Genomic DNA, 23,001 nt, shown 5'->3' with positions numbered 1-23,001 from the left:
ACACATATACAGACACATGACACATACACAGACATGTATACACACATATGCACCCGCACACATGCATACACTTACACACAGACACACATGTGGGGCCCAGCATGGCCCACTGCAACCAGGCTGACATTTTAGGTGTGTTTAGAGGGGTTGGGTCCAGTTTGGGGGAGGGGTGCCGAGCCAGCTCCCATCCCAGGAACAAGGGTCCCGGTCCAAGTGCCCCTGTGTGATCCCTCCTCACCACAGGCTTCTTGTACTTCTGGGCTCAGAGGAGGGGGTGGGGGAGGGGAGACGGGGAGGGATGTGGGGACGCAGAGCGAGGGCAGGGAGAGGCGGAGGGGAAGGAGCTCAGGAGAGGGCAGAGAAAGGGACGGGAACCAGCGGACGAAGCGGGTTAAGAGCGAGGCAGAGACAGACAGGGCGGCACAGCAGAGAACAGACGGGAGAGGGGAGAGGGCGGGAACAACCGGGAGAGAAGGCAGGAGGGGGTCTGGAGGGGCCACACGCGGGTGGGACACTCCCCTCCCCAGGAAAGTCTAGGCTGGGCTCCTCCCTGCCCTCGGTGACCGGCTCCCTCTAAGCACTGACCGGAGAGCCATGTTGGGGACCAGAGGCAGTCCGGGTTGTGGGTGCGGGGGCCAGCCCGCCCCCAGCCCCAGCCTGGCTTCCGGTCACGAGCCATGGCTCAGCCTGGGGCTGGGGTGTGTGAGAGGAGGAGGGACAGAGGTGTGGGGGAGCCCAGCTCCTTTTCCGAGCACAGAGGTTTCTCCCAGACTTTCCGGGCACTGCCCAGAGCGGTGCAGCAGGGGGCGCCCGCCGGCTTCCCAGACGCCGGCTGCCCTCCCGGGCACTTCCTGCCTCATTTCATTTTCTCTCTGGGACGTGGGATGTCTCCCTCACTCGGGACCAGAGACGGACTCCTTGCGGACTCAAACGGGCTTCCCTCGGGCTTACCACTCTCCCACCCCAACCCAGGCCCACTGCCCATCGCAGGGCCTGCCCACTGACCACGGCAACCAGGCTGCTCCAAGCAGGGCTGTTTTTCACTCGCCACATCGACAACCCCGAACTCTGCCAGCCCCCAAGCTTATGCGCCCTCCTGGAGGACAGGAGACCCCCTACGCCCAGGCCAGAGACATATGACAGAGAGGCCAGCCCCTGCCCCAGAGCAGAGGAGAGGGGCTTATTTGGTGGGGCTCCAGCCTGGTCCCCGGCTAATTGGCACACAGAGCTGGTGGAAGCTGCCCACGGGGCTCGTGGGGGGTCCACGGGGTTAGCTGGGGGCACCTTCAAACCCAGGCTCCCAGCTTATTCTCAGCCACATGACACATCGCACAGGCCGGCCCGTGGGGGTGGGGCTGGCCGCGCCTGGCGCCTTGGCGTGGCCTCTGCCTTGCAGATCAGGGGCGGGGAACAGAGTCGGGGACTGTGGAGCAAAGGGCAGGGAGCCCCCAGAGACCCTCGTTCCAAGAGCACAGCGGGCACGGGGCTCTGGCCTTGCACTCGGACCACCTGGGTTTGATCCCCAGCACCCCGTAGGGTCCCCCCCAACCCCCTAAGCCCCACCAGGAGGGATCCCTGAGCACAGAGCCAGGAGTAAGCCCTGAACACTGCTGGGTGTGGCTCACAAATCAAACCAGAGCAACAGAAATCACATCATTCCTGGTTCGAAAGCAGCAAATCCCCAAGGCTCTGCAAGCCACGTTACCAAGGAGTGAAATCTCGGAGTTGTTTAAGACCGACCCGAGTCATTTAAAACCGCTGTTGCCGCTGATGATGTTGGCGGGGCGAGGGTTTGGGCCACCCCTGGTGGTGCTCAGGAGCCGTTCCCGGCTTTGTGCTCTGGGACGACTTCTGGTGGGGCCTGGGGGACCCTAGGTGGTGCTGGGGATGGGAACCCAGCTGGGTGGGATGCAAGCAAGTGCCTGAACCCGGTGTTCTCTCCCCAGCTCTCTTTTTGGTGGGGGGAGTTGGAACCTGCAGTGCTCAGGGCTCCCTCCCAGGGGTGCCCAGGGAGGCACAGGCAGTACCAGAGATCAAATCTGGGCAGAAGCCTTACCCCTCTGCACTCTCTCTCAGGCACGGGAGTTCTCCAATCCTTTTATCTCGGGGACTGGTTGGGGCCACACCTGGCTGTGCTCAGGGCCTACTCCTGGCTCTGTGCTCAGGGATCACTCCTGGTGGGGCTTGAGGCCCCCTAATGTGGTGCCGGGGATCGAGTGTGGGCTGGCTGCACGCAAGGTAAGTGCCCTACCCACTGTACTCCCTTTCTGGCCCTGAGACACTGCAGTTCTGTTTTGTCTTGCTTTTGTTTGGGGGCCACAGCTGGCTGTGCCCAGGGATCAGTCCTGGCTCTGCACTCAGGAACCACTCCTGGCAAGCTTGGAGGACCTTATGGGATGCTGGGCATTGAGCCCGGCTTAGCCGCTATCAAGGCCAGCGCCCTACTGGGTGTCCGCGTGCTCTGGTCCCGGCACTGTGGTTTTTTTTTTTTTTTCTCTTTGGGTCACACCCGGTGATGCACAGGGGTTACTCCTGGCTCTGCACTCAGGAATTACTCCTGGCGGTGCTCAGGGGACCGTATGGGATGCTGGGAATCGAACCCGGGTCAGCTGCGTGCAAGGCAAACGCCCTACCCGCTGTGCTACTGCTCCAACCCCAGCACTGCGGTTCTTAAACCAAGTGAAAAAGCCTCAAGGCCAACGACCTCTGATTTTGGGAAGTCCCCGTCCCGACCCGCAGGCCGGCCTGCTGGGCTCTGACGCCCCCGCACACAACACCCCGCCCCCTCGCCCCGTGCCCGCGCCCGCCGCCCTGGGTCGGGGCGGGGGCTACTTACGAACAGCAGCAGACACTTGTTCTCGCGGACGGCCCCGCAGCAGCCCACGAAGCCGAGCAGGAAGAGGAGCGCGCCCATGGCCAGCAGGATGTAGGCGCCCGTGACGAGCAGCGGGTTGGCGGCCACGATCTCCCGGAAGCCTGTGGGGTCCACCAGGACCCAGATGCCCAGGCCCAGCAGGCAGGCCCCCCCGAGCTGCGCCCCAGGCCGGCGGTGATGAGCAGGACAGAGAAAGGGACAAACGAGGTTAGACACTGTAACAGCCCGGCCCCGCGCCCTGGTCCTGAGCCGGCCCCCAGGCCAGCGGTGTGGCTGGCCCAGGCTGGCAGGAACTGGCCCCACTGGCTGCACGAGCCGCTGTCCCCGCCTTAGTGACCTCATCTTGACCTGGTCTCTGACCCACAACCTTTGACCCAATCCCTGACCCCCCCCCCCCAACCAGCCCCCTTGGGGGCTGGAGCCCACGTCTTCAAATTTTTTTTTCAAAAAAAATTTTTTTTTCAGTTTGGGTCACACACAGCAATGCTCAGGGCTTCCTCCTGGCTCTGCTCTCAGGGTCACTCCTGGCAGTGCTCAGAGGACCCTATGGGACTGCCGGGGATCGAGTCTGGGTGTGCTGCAGGCAGGCTATGTGCCCTAGCCACTGGACTACCTCTCTGACCCTGAGACACTGGGCTCGATCCTGTGCTCCCCAGCCCCCCAGCCCAGCAGAGCCGCGGGGAGTCCCGGGCGGGTCCCGCAAATACTCACAAATATGAAGAAATTGAAAACAAACATCAGGTACTTCATGCAGCTCAGACAGTCGCCTTCCATGGTGCTCCCCTACAAAAAAAAAAAAAAAAGCAATGGTATCCCCTCATTCCGGGGTGCGGCACAGCCCAGCCCCCGCTCCCCTGGCCCTGGCTGCATCCCTTTGCTGTGTGGCCTGGGGCCCTTGGCTGCACCTCTCTGAGCTGCGCTGGCTCCAATCTGGAAATGGGGGTGGAAAACGGAAGCTTCCGGCAAGCAGAGCGTGGGTGGGGGTGTGAGGGACCTGTGCGGTGGGCACTGGCTGGTCTGCTCCGGGTGCCGCTTGGTGAGGGCAGAACAGGTCCAAGTGCTTTGTGCAGGGCACGGAGGGACATCAGGACCCCCTTCCCGAGGGCTCCCCTGGCCTCTGGCACTCCCTTCCCTATGGGCACCCGCATGTCCCCAGAGTGCTCCTGAGCACTCTCAGTAGAGCCGGCGGTGGCCCCACCCTGCTGACTCAGCCCGGCAGTTTGGCCTGTGGACTCAGCGGCAAGCTCAGTGGGGCCTGGGCTTTGCAGTAGGGCGCGGGCCGGCAGGTCCTCCCGACCCCCCAGGGCCAGTCAGGGGTGCCCGCATCCCGCCCTCCCTCTGCTGGGCGCTCTCAGGGGCACGCGGCTCTGCCCGGCTGAAGCCGGAGCTGCACAGAGCCGTGACCCGGGCTCCTCCGACCCCCCAGCAAAGCCTGTTGGGAGCACGTTTTGTTTGGGGGCTACACGCTGCGGTGTTCGGGGTTCACTCTTGGCTCTGCACTCAGGGATCACTCCAGCGGGTTCTGGGGGGACCAGAGGGAGTGCCGGGGATTGAACCTGGGTCAATCGTGTGCAACTGCCCCAGCCGCTGGGGTCATGTCCCAGGCCTGGGAGCATTTTATGAGAATCGCTGGGCTGGGGTTTCACGCCCCCCACCCCGCATCTGGCACAGAGGGTAGAAGAGGAAGAGGGGAGTCGGCACGCGGGAGCAGAGGCCAAGGGTGCAGAGAGGAGGAAGCAAGGCGGCAGGTCACCTGGGCAGTTCTCTTAAGTGTCCGTGGATAGATCTCCTGGTCCCGGGGTCTCCTGTCGATGGCTTTTATTGGGCCAGAGTCTCCTGCATGAAAAAAAAAACAAAACCCGCTTGATTACTTAGAGAATGTCAGCAAGGAGCGGGCCCCAGTGGGGGGAGGCTGTTTCCGAGTTCACCCTCCGCCTGCGCATGTACAGGTGCACGCACGCACGCATGCGCAAACGCGCACAGGTCTCAGGCGCGCTAGCGCGGGTGAAGATCGCGGACCCTTACAGCGCGCCAGCTGTGGGCTGCACGGATGGCCGCCTTCTGCCCCTGGCAGCGGGCACCCACGCAGGGGCTGCAGGTGGAGGAAGTGCACCTGCAGACCCTGGAGGGGCAGTGGGTGCGTGGCCTCCACACCTGAGCACAATCTGGGCACCTGCCCTGACGGTCTCAGTAGGAGAGTGCCAGCAGGGCTCCGACACTCCCAGGAAGACTCAGGATTTGGTCTCAACAGCTGGAGACTCGAGCTGGGGCATGCCCCTGGGGAGGTCCGCAGCCAGGCCCTGTCCACCCTCTCGGGTGTAGGCCCAGGGAATGAGGCCTTGGGGAATTTGGATGTGGGGACGTTCTTATGGAGGAAGGGGGCATTCCTGGGTCTTGGGTACCAGTTTATAGTATTTCCATTCATGAAAGTGGAGGGGTGATGGGTGAGATTCTTCTCTGCCCAGCACCCTTCCAAGGGTATCCAGGCACTCATTCATGCATCCAAACATCATCTACTCATTCACGTGTCCATCTATCCATACACCACCCATCCATTAAGGTGTCTATATATCCATGCACGCGTGCATCCTCAGACCCACCCTTCTGCCCGCCCATCCACCCAGCAACCCTTCCATCCATGTACCTACCCATTCACCTACTCATCCGTTTTCCATTCACCATCCATCCTTCCGTGCATTTGCTCACCCATCTGTCTACTCATCCATTCATTCATCCGAACACTCATCTATCCATCTATCCATTCATATACTTGCTCATCCATCCATGCATCCGTGCACTCATCCACCCTTCCATAATATATCACACATCCATCTGTCCATCCGCTCACCCATCCATCTACCTGGTCATCCATTTGGTCACCCATCCATCCATCCATCCATCCATCCATCACCCATCCATCCATCCATCCATCCATCCATCACCCATCCATCCATCCATCCATTCATCCATCACCCATCCATCCATTCATCTATCTCTCCATCCATCAATTATCTATCAATCCATCACCCATCCATCTCTCCATCTATCCATTCATCCATCACCCATCCATCTACCCAGTCATCCATTTGGTCACCCATCCATCCATCACCCATTCATCCATTCATCCATCCATCCATCCATCCATCCATCCATGCATTCTTCTAGATGTCCCATAAACACCTACTGAACTCCTACTATGTGTGGAGTTCAGTGTTAGGGAACTGATATGCAAATAAGCCCACAGCTGGTTGGTGGTAGCAGGTGACCGGAGGAGACCAGGGAAGGACAACAGGAGGGTGGCAGGGGCTCACGGAAGGAGGACTGTAACTCCATGGTGGCAGCAGGGAAGCCTTCTCGGAAGGGGAAGGGGAAGTCCTGGGGACATGTTGAGGCGGGGATGGGAGGCGCGAGAAGGCACCGCCCTCCTGAGAGCTTGCTGAGGCTCCTGGAGTCTCCACCCCTGTTTTGTCTAAAATGACACATACGGTGGGTTCTTCAACCTTCAACTGCCTGCCCGGTGTCTGTTGTACAGTTTGTGGTTGCACACATGTTGAGCTCGGCCAACGCTCAGAACCCCCGCCAGGAAGTAGAGGTAGAACATCATCCCCACTGGGAAAAACCAAGGCTGGGCAAGGAAAGGGACTCCTGGCGTCGCCCCGTGAGAGAGTCAGGGCTTAGGAAGAGAACTCACGTTACTAGGGAGGACTTTGTCTACTGCCCGCGCGACTCTAGCCTGTCCTCGCTGCCTGCTGAGTGGCCTCGGGGCCCCGGGTCACAGGAAGAAACCCAGGCTTAGCAAGGCGGAGGGGCTAACCTCTTCCCGCCACTCTCCACGAGAAGTCAGCACAAAGCGTCTTGGGGTGGGAGGGGGAGGGAGGTCAGAGGCCAGCCCCCTCCTGAGGGTGAGGGGGATGGGTCAGTGGCCTCTCCTCTTCCTGGAGGACGGGATGAATCTTGGTGAGGCCCGGGGATGGGGACAGGTCTCTGTGCCCCAGAAGGCAGGTCAGCGCCGCTGCCCCCAAATTCTTAAGGGGGTTAGAGCTATTTTCTATTATCCAGGACAACCAAGGGCTACCTCTTGATAATCCAGGGGTGAGGGCACGGGCCTTGCCTGTGCCTGGCCTGGGTTCGGTTCCTGGCGCAGGGTTCCCTGAGATCACTAGGCAGAGTGTGGAGGTCCCTAGCCCTGGACGGTCACCAGTGGAGCCTCAGAGCCACTGAACAATGGGGACCCCACCCCCACCCCCGCAGAAAAGGGAAATCAGAGAAGGGGAGTCCTGAGGTCCTGTCCAGGGGCTGCCTCCCCTCCCCAGAGCCAGGACTCAGGAAGTCGGGAGGGGCCATGACTCTCCCCCCCACACCCCTGCCTGATCCCCCACATCACCACTGCTGGGACTCCGCAACTGGATTGAGGATGACAAGGCCGGGCCTGGCTACCTCTGTGGACAGGAAATGGACGTCGTGTGCGTGGCTGCCCGCCCCCCACCCCCCCACCTCACCAGGAAGCCCCACTGTGTGCTGGTTCTGGGGCGAGCAGCCTCACCCTGCTTCTGTGGTGAGTCTCGGCTGTCCTGCCGTCTCCGTCCCCTCCCCTCTGCACAGCCCTGCTCCCCACCGCCCCGGCCAGGCCTGGCCTGGTGGAGATCACCAGCTCTCCGACTCCTCATTCCCAGGGCTGCCTGGTCCTCCCCGAAAACCCAGGGTTCTCAATCTCAAAACCAAAGGCAGTTTATCAGAACTCACAGAAACAGACACAAAATGAAGGGATGGGAGTGGACAACACCGGGGGGGGGGTCCTCTGAAGCCTGTTCCTGGGGGGCCGCTCCCTGCTGTCTGTCTCTCTGAAACATGCAAACCATACTCATCAAGGGAGGCGGTGGAGCGGGGGTACTCTGGATAGACACCCCCTCTCCTGAGGGCCCCTGGAGTAAGAGGCCTGATTCTGTGACGAGTGAAATTAAGTAAGGACGGAATCCGGGAAGCATCTCCCCGACTTAAGAGGCAGAAACCGTTATGGTCCCATTTTATAGAGGAGAAAACTGAGGCCCAGAGACCGTGATTCGCACGCCGGAGTTCATTCATGTGGTTGAAGATTTGGGTCCCTGTCTGCTGGACTCCGTAACTGCAGCCCGGTACAGCCAGAGAGAAGACACCAAGACGGGGGGCGGGGGGATGCTCTGCCTCTGTCCCCCCCCCCAGCCTCTGAGCCATTTGGGCAGAGTGCCGGAGAGCGGGAGAGCGGGGCCCATCCTCCCCATGCCAGCTGGCGGACCCCGGGGGATGACAGCGCCCTGCCCGCCCCGCCTGGACAGATGGAGCCCTAGACGCACGGGCCGAGGTCACGCAGTGCCCCGGGGCACTCCTCGGCAGGAGCCAGCCGGCTCCCTTCATCTCGCTCTGCGGCTGCCCCAGATGGCCCTCCCGCCCCATCTGCGCCCGGCCCCGCCCGGAGCGGGGCTCTGACGGGGAAGGACCAGCCGGTCCATCCATCACGCCTCCCCTGTCACGGCCCCAGCTCTGCGCCTGCCTCCAGGAGGGAAAGGGGAGCGGGTGTCCGGAGCCCCCGTTGGAGGGAGCGGGTGTCTCAGGCTGTGGGCGCAGCGGGCAGAGGCTCCCAGGGGGCCCGCACCCCCTTCCAACCAGCAGAGGCCCTATCCCGCCCTCCCTCCCCCCCCCATGTGTGCAGCCTCCCAGCCCGACCCGGTGGGGGGTGGGGGCTTCCCGGGAGCTCAGAGCACCCCGGTACAGACAGTCCCGGGTGCAGAGACCAGTGGGTCAGGACCAGGTGTGCAGAGAGGCCGGCTCAGTCTTTGCTGCCGCTGTTTTCAGAGTGCACGTGACAGGACAGAAACGGGGGCTCAGGGTCAGGCAGGGGTGCGGCGGGGGGAGCCCCGAGTCCGGGCAGGTCCGGGCACAGGGTAGGGCAGGGCCGGGGATGCGGGTGAGGTTGCCAGGCATCGCGATGCCCCCTGCTTTGAGCAGCAACGCCTCGAGGGGGCAGGGAAACTGAGGCTGTGAGGGTCCCCGGGAGCCAGGAGGGGACGGAGCTGGCATGTGCCGACACCAGGCTCGCCCGCACATGGCAGGGCAGCCGTGGTCCTGGGGCCACGTTCCAAGCCGAGGGGAGGGAGGGAGGGGGGCTTGCTTCGCTCTGGGGCTGGGCTCCCTCCCAAGACAGCCGGTCTCATAAACAAGCAATTGGCCGGGATTCCTGGCGGGCCTGCGTGGACACGGGGACATGGACGCAGCTGGGGGTGGGGGTGGGCGGTGGGCAGGAATAAAAGCTAATTAGGCTCCTGGGGGTGGTGCCGGGAGGGTTAACCATATGGGCGGGTGAGCAGACCCTCAAGGCTCGGCACAGCTTGGCCCTGACCCCAGACTCACACTGGTGACAGTCCAAGGGAAGCTTCAAAGCGAAAAAGGGCCAGCGTGACGGCTGCCTCCCCACGGGGCACAGGAGCACAGAGAGGATCAGAATTTTGCCCAAATTCACACAGCAGGGCTGAACCCAGGGACTCCTGATCATTTTTTTTTTAATTTTGCTTTTTGGGTCACACCTGGTGATGCACAGGGGTTACTCCTGGCTCATGCACTCAGGAATTCCTCCTGGCAGTGCTGGGGAACCATATGGGATGCTGGGACTCGAACCCCGGGTCGGCCGTGTGCAAGGCAAACGCCCTACCTGCTGTACTATCGCCCTAGTTCTCCTGATCATTTTTTATGATTTACAGTGGCGCTGAGATCTTGAGCTGTAGACATACAATGTTCTAGCACCAGCCTCACCGCCAGTATTAACTCCTGGGTTTAACCCCTTACCTCCCCTCCCTCAAGGTAGCAGCCCAAACCTGGCATGGTGGTTGCTTTCGATCTCTGAGGACCACCCTGTGCCCTCCCCACCAAAACCCCCCATCAGGCTCCTGGCCCAGCCTTGCAGCTCCTTCCCTCTCACCTGGCAGAACGACCCATTCTCCAGGCACCTGCAGGAGGTACTAGCTAAACTCCGGGCTCGCCCGAGTCTGCATTTAGTTACCACCAACTGTATACCAACTCTATACCAGGCCTTGGACTCAGGGCACACAGCCTCTCTCGAGATCCTCCAGAAGGTTCTGTTCCCCTTCCCCTCGTGGCTGGGTCAGCGTGGGGGTAGCCAGCCGTTGGACCCTCAGCCCTACCCCAAAGTCAACCTCTTGGATCCTAGCGGGGTCTCTCCACACCCGTAGAGTCTAGGGAAGCCTGTGGATCCCTTTTTTGCAGGGACCCCCCCCCCTGCCATCTGGCATTGCCGGGGCTCCTGGCGAAGTGATCCCTGGTTCCTCTTGGGGACCACGCCATACTGGGGGTCACACTTGGGCTTCCTGCATGCACAGCCTGGGCCCCAGCTCCTCTGAGCCCCCTTCTTAAAGACATAAAATGGAACACACCCAGTTGAAAAGGAAATCAATTATGCCGAAAGAGAGTGACCAAAACCTTTTTTTTTCCCCCTTTCACTTTTTGGTGTTGTGCACGAGAAAGGGGAGGCTGCCAGGGACGGAAGCTGGGGCCTCGCGCCTCTGCAGGCACAAGCATCTCCGAGCTCCGCCTTCCTCCAAACCTTCATCTGCAACAGCCGCACAGACGCACGTTCTGTTCTACTCAGGCCAAGCCCGGGACGGGGCAAGGACGGCCATCCAAGGACGGCCATCCCGGAAGCCCGAGGGCTGGAGGGGGGTCTGGGCTTCCTGCTCCTCGGTGCTGCCATCCCCGGCCGGGTCCCCGGCTCCACACACGATGCTCCACGCACAGCCAGGCGTGGCCCCGGGGCACCACATCTCGAGCCTTCTCTCACAGTCGGCTCAGAATTTCCAGACGAGCCCCCGGGCCTCCCGAGGCCCCCTTGGGAGCTGTGGCTCCCCAAAAGGCAACTCTGAGAGCACCTGCTGTGCCCCCGCCAAGCCCACGTCCGGCCCTGCCGGGAGCACCGAGGTTGTCTGAGCTCATCGGAGGGAAATGCTCCATCTGATTCGCTCAAACATGCACGAAAGCAAAGAATATCCCCTGCAGACCCCCAAGCCCCCCCAAGCATTCCGTGGGGGCCACAACACCTAGGACCTGAGTTCTCCGGGCCCCCCACCACCCGCTGTCGCTCAGCCACCGCCACCCTCCCAGGCAAAGGTCACGCTGTGTCTCTTGGTCCCCACCCCCAGGAGCAGGAGTGAAATGGAGTGGGCGGGCCCCCTGCTGCCCCAGAGTGGCCCCCATCCTGCGGGCTCAGCCCAGCCAGCCATGGTCACTACGGAACAGGGCCGTGGGCCCAGAAGGGCCGGGGTGAAGCAGGAGCCTGGGCCTCTGGGCACCACCAGGACTGACCTCCAAACATAATATATATATATATATATATATATATATATATATATATATATATATGGGGAGAACCCATGATGTGCATTTCCAGACATCCCCAGGGGTTCCTGTGACCAGGGTCAGAGAGAGCAAGGTGGGAGGCCCTGTGGAGTCTTTTTATTTTATTTTATTTTATTTTTTTGCTTTTTGGGTCACACCTGGCGATGCACAGGGGTTACTCCTGGCTCTGCACTCAGGAATCACTCCTGGCAGTGCTCAGGGGACCATATAGGATGCTGGGAATTGAACCCGGGTAGGCTGCATGCAAGGCAAACACCCTACCTGCTGTGCTATTGCTCCAGCCCCCTGTGGAGTCTTTTTAGAAGCCCAGGGGTCCAGGCAAGAATGCCATGTTCCCCCCCCACCCCCACCGTATTGGAGGTCACCCATGTACCTGCCCACAGCCCTGCCTGGAGCCCCTCCCAGCACGGAGCCCAGACCTCTGGCGTTACCAGCACCCACCCAGCACGGTGCCCTGGGCCCCTCCTGGCTGTCCACACCCTCCCGTCCAGTTCCACAGCACTGACCCCTGGCCTGTGCTTCCTGGTCCCTTGGGGGGAGTCGTCAGAGGCGGTGGGAGCCCAGCTTCGAGGAGGAGCAGCGCTAGTGTCCTCTGGCCAGGTGGACACAGACCCTGGGCTGTACCCCACATCTAGAGGGGTAAAGTGGGCACGACTATGGGCCGACAGTTCCAGGCTGGCCGGCTACGGGGGGGGGGGAAGCACGCGCGGGGGTCACTTCCTCTAGGGGTACCCACAGAAGGAAATGGAGAGGGCCAGGCCTTTTTTTTTTTTTAAATAATGTAGGAGTACTGCTATTTATTCAGCCATTGATTAAGCTGGGACTGGAGCGATAGCCCAGCAGGTAGGGCGTTTGCCTTGTGCGCGGCTGACCTGGGTTCGAGTCCTTCGTCCCTCTCGGAGAGCTCTGCAAGCTACCAAGAGTATCCCGCCCGCACGGCAGAGCCTGGCAAGCTACCTGTGGTGGCGTATTCAATATGCCAAAAACAGTAACAGCAAGTCTCATAGTGGAGACATTACTGGTGCCCGCTCGAGCAACTCAATGAGCAATAGGATGGCAGAGATACAGTGATACAGTGGTTAAGCTGATTGAATTGGCATGAACTCCACGTTACTTTTTTTTAATTCTATTCTGAATTTTTTTTTTTTTTTTTTGCTTTATGGGTCACACCTGGCAATGCAGAGGGGTTACTCCTGGCTCTTCACTCAGGAATTACTCCTGGCAGTACTCAGAGGACCATATGGGATGCTGGGAATCGAACCCGGGTTGGCCACGGGCAAGGCAAACGCCCTCCCCGCTGTACTATTGCTCCAGCCCCTCTATTCTGAATGTTAACTTTATTTTATTATTTTATTATTATTCCCCTCTCCCCCTTTTTTTGATTCACCGTGAGATACAGCTACAAAGCTTTCATGTTTGAGCTTCGGTCATATAATCAGCAAACACCCACCCCTTCTCCAGTGCACACTTTCCACCACCAAAATCTCCAGTATCCCCCTCCCCCCACCCCCATTCCAACCCTTCCCCTGTCTGTGTGTCAGACAATTTCCCACATACTCTCTCTCTACTTTGGTTACATTCGATATTTCGACACCAGTCTCACCGCCACTCAAACCTGCTGAAAAGGCAATGCTAGACCATTTGTTTTGTATTGCTTGTTATGGATACAATATAATGTCCAGGAAGCTCTGTGTCTTTCTCTTCCAGGAGCTTTAGTTTATAGTCTCTGGGTCTTGGCCATTGATAAGATTACATGGCGCCAGGGGCAGTTTGTGAGTGTGCCTGCCAAGCTTCTGGAAAACTGGGGACCTGGGGGGAGGAGGCCCAGTCCTGATCCAAGCGGGCTTGGAGATCTCAGTCACGGGTTACCCGCATATCTGGGTTTTCCTGTCTGGTGATGTTCATCACTCTCTGGTGAGGTTCATCCTGTTTTGGGTGAGGCTCGTGCCCTTTTGGGTGATGCTCGTCCGAGCACGTGGCCTTGGGCATGGCGGTGGTTGGCTTCTGGAGGTTTTCAGCTACCGGGGTTCTGCTTGGGGCATGGAGGGAAACTCAACCCGCCCCCCTCCAAGGTGCCCCGGTGAAGACAGCCTGGCGTGGGGTCAGGGCATTCTGCGGCGCTCTCTTCTGGGGGCTTTAGTTGATAGTCTCTGGGCCTTGGCCATTGATGAGGTTACGAGGTGCCAGGGCCAGTTTGTGGGTGTGACCGCCACGCTAAGGGCCAGGCCATCTTGAGGGTTTCTGATGCACTTGTGTCAGTGCGGAGGGTGGCCCCCCTTGTCCTAGTGCGGAGACTGGCACCCTGGGCGGAGCACATGCCCGCGGGCACTCAGGGGCCAGGGCTGGACTGCAGCGGCAGCCACCCGGGCGGGTGGGGCGCTCCCTGCCCCCGGCTGGGGTGACCTCATGCAGCCGGGAAAGGCGGGCCCCTGGGAAGCTGGCGCCAGGACTGGGAAGAGCTGGGGGCAGGGCGGGCTGGGGGGAAGGGCAGTGTCTGTGTATGACCCCCTCCTCCAAGCCAGGCCATGTCTCCCTGCTCGCTGCACCCCTGCAGCCCAGAAGGTGCCAGCCACAGTTTCACCATATCATCACCACGCGCCTGCGGGAACCACGGGGAACATGTTCCAGAACCTTCCACACATGCTCCCTGGCAGCAGCCTGGGCCCCCAAGATGGTGAGTCAGCAAGTGGGGGGCAGAACGGGGGCTTCGGCCCCAGAAGGCAGGCTGCATGTGGGGGCGCCGCAGGCTGGGCCAGCCCGCAAGGGAGGCAGGGAGAAAGGACAAGAACATTCTGGCTCCCGTGTGACCCGAGTCCCGCTATCATGGCTTCCCACCGCTCCCCCTCTGTCCGCCTCGGAGGGGGACGGGAGCCCCCCGGCCTCCCTGGCCACATCGCCAGCGGGACCCTCGAGGAGCCTTGGTGATCCATCCCAGAATATGCAGGGCTGTTGCTGGGCGACCCGGCTCCCCACACAGCCCGGATTTCAATATTTAATGGCTTCACGGGTGTTTAGGGGGCCTGGGAACGGGGCGGGAAAGGGCACGGCTGGAGCCGGAGCGGGTGGGGGAAGGGCTGGAACCAGGGTGGAGGGGGCGCTCCCCGCCCCCGCAGGCAGAGGAGGACACAGGACTGAGTGTCCCACAGGCCAGACAGTGAGGCCCAGGGGGGGAGACCGAGTCGCACTGCCTGAGGCACGGCCGGCCCTCCAGCGGGACGACAGAGAACGCTTCCTCTTCCCACCAGACTCTCCCGGGAACCTCACCGGGCGGCCCCGGGCTGGCCTCTCGCCATTCCAGACCCCTGATAAAACTGGGATCAGAGAGGGCCAGTGACTCCCCGCGCAGCTGAGAGGCAGAGGCTGGGAGGGCTGCAGTGCCGGTACCTGGGGCCGGGGACCAGAAACGTGTATCCACACTCACATTCCCCAGGGCCGGCTGGCGCGGGTCAGGCCGAGGGCGTCACTTGTTCCGGGCTGCTTAGCCCTCCCCGGGCCCCTTTCTAAAGGGGCAGCTCCCCCATTTTACAGATGCGGACACTGAGGTCTCCGTGGAGATCACAGGGGAGCCCATCGACTCCAGAGTTGCAGACCAATAAATGAAAAAAAAAAAGGAAATCAAAGTGAAGATCCTTTTCACTCCGAGCTCGGTCCTGGCCGTCGAGAACTGGACAAGACGAGGTGGGGGGTGGGGGGGTCTCTTCCGTCTCTTTGTTAAGATGGCTTAGCCGGGTTGCTGCCGCCACGTGAGCTACACTCAACAAGCATACAGACTCACTGTGGGCACAGAGCCAGGCATGCATGTACGAGAGCATGTACATGCGTGCACGCGGAGAAACAGGTTGACGAGGTCCCGTGCACATACCTAGGAACATACACGGATGCACGCGTGTTCCTCAGAGACAGGGGCTAAAGCATTTGCCTCGCGTGAACCCCGGTTCAACCCCCATACCTCGGTCCCCTGAGCAGCGTCCGGGTGATCCCCGAGCACCCCTGGGTGCAGCCCCCACCCCAACCAACCAACCAGCCCACCAGTCACACAAAGCTGCTGGCCCCCTCCCGAGCCGACGGGCCATGCCTCTGCCAGCAGGGGACAGCGTGGGACAGACCAATGCTGCCGCTTCTGCAGGGGGGAACCGCGCCACCCCTCTGGCTGCCTCCTCCTGAAGAAGAGAAGGTCTTCCCGGCCCCCAGGCCCACCACGGCCTGCACACGCTAATATACACCAATGTCACGCCCCTGTCCTCCCGCTCTCCTTCCCGGCTACCAATGCCAGCCAGCCTGTTCTGAGGCCTCCCGGGGTCGTCCCAGCTGAGCACTTTAGGAGGAGTGCCCCCAAGCAGCTGGAGCCTGCCTGAGCTGACACAGCTGCTGCCAGGGCAGGCAGGAAGGAAGGCCTTCCACACGCCCCAGAGAACCCTAAAGATGAGAGATCAGGGGGCTGGAGCGATAGCACAGCGGGGAGGGTGTTTGCCTTGTATGCGGCCGACCCGGGTTCGATTCCCAGCATCCTATATGGTCCCCCGAGCACCGCCAGGAGTAATTCCTGAGTGCAAAGCCAGGAGTAACCCCTGTGCATTGCCAAGTGTGACCCAAAAAGAAAAAAAAAAAGAGAGAGGTCAGGGAAGCCCTCACTGGGCTCAGAGGTCTAGGAGGTGCTCCCCCTCCTCCGAAGCCTGGTCACCCTCCCCTCCAACATCACCCTGCAGGCCAGGGTGGCTGCTGGCTCCCCAGACCAGGAGCCTCGGGAGGAGGGGTGAGTCTGGTCTAATGAAGGGTTCGTACTTACTTGCCTTTCTTTTCTTCTTTTTTTTTTTTTTTGTTGTTGTTGCTTTTTTTGGGTTATACCAGGCAACACACAGAGGTTACTCCTGGCTCATACACTCAGGAATCACCCCTGGCGGTGCTCAGGGGACCATATGGGATGCTGGGAATCAAACCCGGGTCGGCCGCGTGCAAGGCAAATGCCCTCCCCGCTGCTGTGCTATCGCTCCAGCCCCCATACTTGCTTTTCACAAGAGAACAGCAATAGTGACGGCGATGATGCCTAAACTTCTGCGGGCCTCAGTTTCCCCCTCTGTAGAAGGAGACAGAAATCTCCCCCTCGCTCCTGCCCAGGGCTTGCCGGGCAGGAGGGAGGAGCCCCATGAGGGGTCTGGGGGTCTGCGGCCCAGCCATCCTGGGTGCAGGGTCTCCACTCTCCCAGGGAGGACCTCGGGGGGGGGGGCTGCCTGACCCCTGTATAACGCCCAGCTCTGCCCGGAGGGAGCAGCCCCGAATGCCAAGGGCACGCAGGGTGATTCTGCTCCATATGCCGAGGGACCCGGCAGGGCAGCCTTGCCCGAACCCAGGGGCGACTAAAGGCTGTGCTGAGAGTCCGGGGGAGGCCCCGAGAAGAAGGGACGAGGGCAGAGCTCAGGCCGTGTCTCCCGGGAGGTGGGCCGGGCTGCAGTGGGCACTGGGTCTGGGTGGCAGAGGAGGGTGTCCCAGCAGCGGGGGGCTGCGTGGGGGTCACACTCTGACCCCATGCAAGCCCCGTGGCCAACAGTCCTGCGAGCTGGGCTCTGCTGCACTGGGCATGTGGAGGGCCGGGGCCACTCCCGGCCGGGGCAGCTCCATGCCCGGGCCCGGCTCCAAGGCCCTGGCGGTGACGGGTGAGCCGCGCCGAGCGTGTGAGCAGCCCAGGATGTGCCCAGAAGGCTGGGGCCCAGGAGCGCACAGAAGGGGCGGGGAGGTGGGTGGCCGGTGCCCGTGGACGGGCGCCAGCACTGGCCGCTGCCTCCCCGGGGGGAAGGAGGGTGTTGGCGAGGCTGCAGCCCAAGCAAAGCTCTGCGCACAGCTCTCAGTGCTCTGCATCCAGTCGTTCCTGGGACATGAGTTCCCAGGGTGGGAGGCCGCAGCCCAGAGCAGTCAAGCAACTTGCCCAGAGGCACACAGCGGTGAGGCCGGTCCTGAAAGCGGCTGGCTGGAGCACCTGGACTCTGAGGTGGGCATGAGGGCTCGGAGGCACCCTGGCTAGGCACAGAGCAGAGATGGAAATGGTGGGGAGGAGGGGTAGGGGGACAGAGCCATAGTACATTGGGTAGGGCATTTACTTTGCACATGCTGGCCCAGGTTCAATCCTCAGCATCCCATAGGGTCCCCCAAGTACCACCGGGGGTAATTCCTGAGTGCAGAGCCAGGAGTGACCCCTGGGCATCGCCAGGTGTGACCCAAAAAGCAAAAAAGAGAAAAAGAAAATGGGGGAAGGGAGCATTGCAGGGGAGCCGGTGGGGTGCTCAGGGTCCAGTGCTCACTCTGTCACTCACCCGCCACACGGTGTGCACAGCGAGTGGTGTCCCCAGGCTTCTCTGGGGAGCAGCAGCCACAGACATGGGGTGACCAGGCAGACTCCTCCCCCACATGGCCTTGGAGCCTCAGTGTCCCCTGCACCCTCACAGCCTGTGTGAGCATCTGCCCAAGGCACGGGCGTTCTCTGGAAGTGGGGGCTGTGCTCTCGCTCCCCGCGTCCCCGACCACCGTCTCAGCGCCCAGCGGTGGCCTCCTGTCTGGCGTCACCATGTCCAAAGGCCAACAGAGGCCAACCAGTCTGCGGCCCCCGGAACAAAGGGCTTGGTTCTTATTTGGGGGGCTGGGGGGCAGGGGGCTCACACAGCGGTGCTCAGGGCTGACTCCTGGCTCTGCACTCAGGGATCACTCCTGGGGGTGCTCAGTGGACCCCAGGGGGCTGGGGGGTCCAGCCCAGGCCTGCCTCATGCGAGCCTCGTGCCTCAACTGCTGGACAATTGCTCCGGCCCTGAGCCAGGGAAGGGGACGCGTGACTGGCTGGGGCATGGGCTTTGTGCCGCATGGTCCTCGCCCGCCAACCCATTCTTCAGCCGGGTAAGCAGAGGCTCGGTGGCGAGGTGAAGTCACCTGCCCAGGGTCACACAGCTAGAAGGTGGCAGTGCTGGGACTTGAACCCAGGCAGGCTGGACCCTGACAACTGTTGGACCCTGTTTCTCTCCCACCTGGGGTGACAGGAGCCCCAAGGGGCGGGGCTGGGACACAGCCCAGGTTAATGACTATCTTTCCTCAGCTCCTAAGGGAGAATAAAGGGCTGCCCTGGGGGCCGGGAAGGTGGGTTCGAATTTATCTGTTTTTAATTTAATTAGGATATTTTGTTGGTTGGTTTGTCTAGGTGCCACCCTGGGCAGTGCTCCTGGTGGTGCTCGGGGCAATGAGTGGTGTTGGGGATTGAACCGGCATCTCCTGCATGCACCGCATGAGCTCAGCCCATCTCTGGCCTCTGGGTTCAAGTTTAAGGTGGACATCAGGCCAGCTAGCTCAGTGGCTGCACCTTGTCCCCAGGTGCTGTGACTCAGGTCACCCACTGCCTCATCCTGGGGTCTCGTCTCTGCTACTGGCTACCACACCCGTGGATGCATGTGAACATATGTGCACACACACACGCACAACATGCACACATGCGCACACAGGCACACACAGGCACATACACAAGGACACGCACATTCACACACATGTACACATAGGTACATGCACAGGAACACACATTCACACACATGCACACATAGGTACATGCACAGGAACACACATTCACACACATGCACACACAGGTGCATACAACATGTACATATACGCACACAGGCACACACATGCATACACAGGTGCATACAACAACTACATATAAGCACACAGGAACACGCATGTATACACAAACACATGCACACACAGACACACAGGTACACATAGACACACAGGCACGCACACATGCACACATGCACAGGTTGGCCATTTCCCGGAGAGGTGGAAGGTGCCAGCTGGAACATTTCTTTAAGCACACCGCAGGCTGGACATAAATCCCCCGTCCTGCCCCGGACCGCGACCCCCAGCGGGCGGTGGCTGCGTTTAATTTAGAGGCTCAGCAGGCTGGAGCGGCTGTACAAAGCCGCTTGCCCACGGCTACCTCAGGGCTGCCGGGGTCCTGCTGGGAGCAGGGGGGCCTGGGGAGCCCCGTGCCGGGAGGAGGAAGAAACTGGCAGGTGTTTCATTTCCCCCCTGGCCGCCCAGTAATTAAGAAGAGGAAGGCAAGTGTGAGGACAGGCGCTCTCCTCGGAAGGGGTCCGGGGGACGCTCAAAGGGCTGCAGGGGGCAGGAGTCTCAGCCCCAGCCCCGGCCCAGAGGGCACCGCCACGACTCCAGCACTGAGCCGGACTCACCCTACGCCCCGCTGGTGTGACTGACGGGCGGGCTGAGTCAACCAACGAGCCTGTGAAAATGAGCAAGGGTGGGCTGCAGGGAGAGTACGGCGGGCAGTCTTGCACCACACTGATCCGGGTTCGACCCCCGGCATCCCATATGGCCCCCAAGCCCTGCCAGGACTGAGCCCTGAGCGCAGAGCCCGGAGGGAGCCCTGGTCAACACAGGGTGTGCCCCCAAAATCCCAAAAGAGAGGAAAAATAACCAAGGGAGCCTGAGAGGCCGGGGGGCGGGGGGGACCAGCATCTGCTCCCACCCCAACCACTCACAGCTCACTTCCTGCCGGGCAGAAGATGCTCCAGGCAGGAAGCGGCGGAGGGCTGGACGCCCCGTGAGCCAGGAGGGAGCGGCGGGGTGAAGCCTAGAGCCCCGCCCGGGCCCCTCCAAGCCAGCAGGCCCACGTCATGCCATTGCCATCATTATTATTAGTTTTTGGCTCTGGGGCCACACTTGGCCAGTCCCCAGGGCTCACTCCTGCCAGTCTCCAGGTGATGCTGAGGATTGAACCCCGACCCCCCCATACTCAGCCCATTCACTGGCCATCTCCCCGGCCACACTCCACTAAGGCCACATTTCCTGCTGAAAGATGGGCTGAAGGGCTCTGGCTCAGTTTCCTCCTTGATGCTAAGAAACTCCTACCCCCCGACACTCCGGCCATGACACTCTGTCACGGAGCTCCTTCCTTTACCCTGGGAACCGGCCTGCAGGGCAGTGGTGGAGGGGTCGAGGGTGGACGCGTCTGTGCGTGTGCAGGAGTTGCACAGGGATAGGGTGGCAGAGCCTGTGCGACTGTGTATGCATGTGCGCACGCATATACATATGTGTCTGTGTGCACACGTGTACTGCAGAGGGGTAGGACGGGCAAGGCCTTGTGACCATGTGCATGGGTGTGTACACACATGTGCATGTGTCCTTGTGTGTGTGCTCAGGGAATAGCGTGTGTGTGTGTGTGTGTGTGTGTGTGTGTGTGTGTGTGTGTGTGGCTGCGCGTGGTCGTGGAGTAGGGCTCTGGGGCCCTGAGGAGGGAGGGAAGAGAACCAGCGACATCACCGCATGGGCAGACGGCGGGAGGCGGGAGGCGGAGGGCGGAGGGCCGATCTGCGGGTGCAAACAAAGGCCCCCATTTTCCCAGCCAGCGCGCCAGCCCCTATTAGCACTAATGAGGAGGCCCGGGAATTCCGAGACTCTCCGGGTCGCCGTCACAGACGCTCCGGCTGGGGAGGAAATGGAACACCTCAGGGCCCCTTCAGAGCTCAGGTGAGGGGCTTCAGACAGTCGCGCTGTCCCCTGCCCGGAACCCCACGGCTCGGGCGCCCAGCACGCTCAGGACGACAGTGTGATGAAGCTGTGGGGGCTCGGGCTGCCCTGGGGGGCTGCCTAACTGCCTCCCTGGGGCGTAGGGGGGGTCCCCTATGAGGCCTCTGGGGCACCAGGGCTGGTGTGGGGGGTGGTAGTGGGCAAGGAGTGGGCAGGAAACTGGCACAGCCCCCGCCCGACTCCCCCAGACTGGTCTATAAAAGGCAGCATCCTGGCTGTGACCTCATCCCCCCTCCTGACGCCCCCTCCCCCCCTCCCCAGCCGGCTGCACCCCGAGGCCGGGCCCCGGAGGAAACCACAGTCCAGCCACGCAGGGGCCCCTCGGCAGAACTCCCCACAAGGCCCCATTCATGCACACAAAGACCCTGGCCGCGACCCCTCCTCCCTGACCCCACCCCAGGAGACGCCAGGCTGGGCTTGTAGACGGTCCTTTGTTCTTCCCTGTCTGCCCGGACTGTGGCACTGCCCCTCCGTCCACTTCCGCAAGTGCAACACGTGGCTGCAGTGGAACCAATCCGTACCAGCGAGGGCATGCGTCTCTGTGCTCAGGTGATGGCTATTTTTCTGGGGGGGCGGGGATAGAGAGTTCACAGGGGGGCTTGGGACCCACTCTATGCAACTCAGCCAGCTGGGCCCAACGCTTCCACGCTCGGGCCTGGTGCTGCTGGGGGCCACCGGGCCACGCTCGGCAGTGCTCTGGGGGCTGGCTGTGCAGTGCCAGGGATCCACCCCGAGTCTTGGCCAGGCAGGGCATGGAGCGCTCTCCTCGACCCCCTGTATATATATATATGTATATATATATATATTTGCACAAAGAATATGCATCATGGGGTCAGAGGGACAGTACAGCAGGGAAGGCGTTTGCCTTGCACATGGTTGACCTGGGTTCGATCCTCAGCACCCCCTATAGTGCCCTGAGCCCTGCCAGGAGTGATCCGTGAGAAATGTGTGTGTGTGTGTGTGTGTGTGTGTGTGTGTGTGTGTGTGTGTGTGTGTGTGTGTGTGTGTGTGTAAACAGGGCCCAGAGGGGAGGCCCACCGAGGCTCCCCCCCACCCCCGGCTCGGTTGGACTATGGTTTCCTAGGAGGCCTGACCTCAGGGTACAGTCAGACAGAGAGGGGGTATCAGGAGGGGACGATGAGGTCGCTGCTAGGATGCCACCTCTTCCAGAGTGAGGAGTAATGAGCACTTCCGGGAGTGGCCCCAAACAAAAATCAAAAGGAATACGCATCACGCATGCAGGGAAACAGCAAAAGTGTCAACTAGCCCCCTCCTCTCTGAGGCTGCTGCTGGATCCTGTGGACGCCGGGCCTGGCTCCCATCTTGCCCACTGCCTGGCGAACTTCTTCTCACCCTTCAAGGCCCAGCGGGGCATCTCTTCAACCATGAAGCCCTCCTTGATTTCACCAGCCTCGGCAGTGATTGCTTCCGTTCAGTCCCAAGATCTCTATTTTACTTTTTTTTTTTTTTATCTATTTAACTCGGGGAGGCCTCCCCAGGGGGGCTCACAGACCCCAGTGGCCAGCACCAGCAGCCAACTGGTTGGAGATATTCACTGCAGGAGTGCTCCAGGCCATCCCAGCGGTGCTTTGGAGACCAGACAGCGGCAAGGATCGAACTGGGGTCCTGGTGCGGGCCACCCTGCACTGCTGACTCCCGAGCTAGCTCACCCCGGAGGCCCTGGGTGGAAATGTCTGAAGGGAGGTGTGGGGAGTGGCAGGGGCCCCCTCGGGGCTCACGGGGCAGTGCCGGGGCGGTGCCAAGCACTGGGTTCCATCCCTGGCACCGCGCGGTCCCCAAGCACAGCCAGGAGCAGCCCTGGAGCACTGAGCAGGGAGTAGCGGCCCAGCACGGCGAGGCAAGTCCCCTCATACAAACAGGCACAGAGTGAGACATGGTGGAGGTACCAGGAAACCCCAAATTCCTCTTCCAGAGGCCGGGCAGGGGGAGAAGAGCCGGCCCTCCTCACACCTCCTTCCTTCCTGGAGCCACTGACCGCCCTGGGGCCAGCCTTCACCTCCGCCTTCATTCTCAGGGGGACGGGCCACCCCACCCCTCTCCCGGGCCACAGGGACATCACTCAGGAGACAGAGGCAAAGAAACGCTTGCTGTGGGGGTCCTTCTTGCCGCTCCGGTGTCCCAGGCCCGCCCCG

At 61.3% G+C, this 23,001-nt stretch overlaps 1 protein-coding gene across 1 annotated transcript in view; it reads right to left on the bottom strand.

The window, feature by feature from the left end:
- The window catches only part of TSPAN18 (tetraspanin 18), a 158,006-nt gene that overhangs the window by 10,946 nt on the left and 124,059 nt on the right, over window positions 1–23,001 (bottom strand). The window contains exons 4-6 of the mRNA XM_055142307.1: window positions 4,629–4,711; window positions 3,587–3,658; window positions 2,837–3,031 (exon numbers count right to left, since the gene is read on the bottom strand). Coding sequence (XP_054998282.1) covers window positions 2,837–3,031; window positions 3,587–3,649 — 258 coding nt within the window. The 5' untranslated portion in view covers window positions 3,650–3,658; window positions 4,629–4,711. The remainder of the gene's footprint in view (window positions 1–2,836; window positions 3,032–3,586; window positions 3,659–4,628; window positions 4,712–23,001) is intronic.

Source organism: Sorex araneus, chromosome 6 (genome assembly GCF_027595985.1).
Source record: "Sorex araneus isolate mSorAra2 chromosome 6, mSorAra2.pri, whole genome shotgun sequence".
NCBI classification, from domain to species: Eukaryota; Metazoa; Chordata; class Mammalia; order Eulipotyphla; family Soricidae; genus Sorex; species Sorex araneus.
This window is presented reverse-complemented; position numbering and strand designations above follow the sequence as displayed.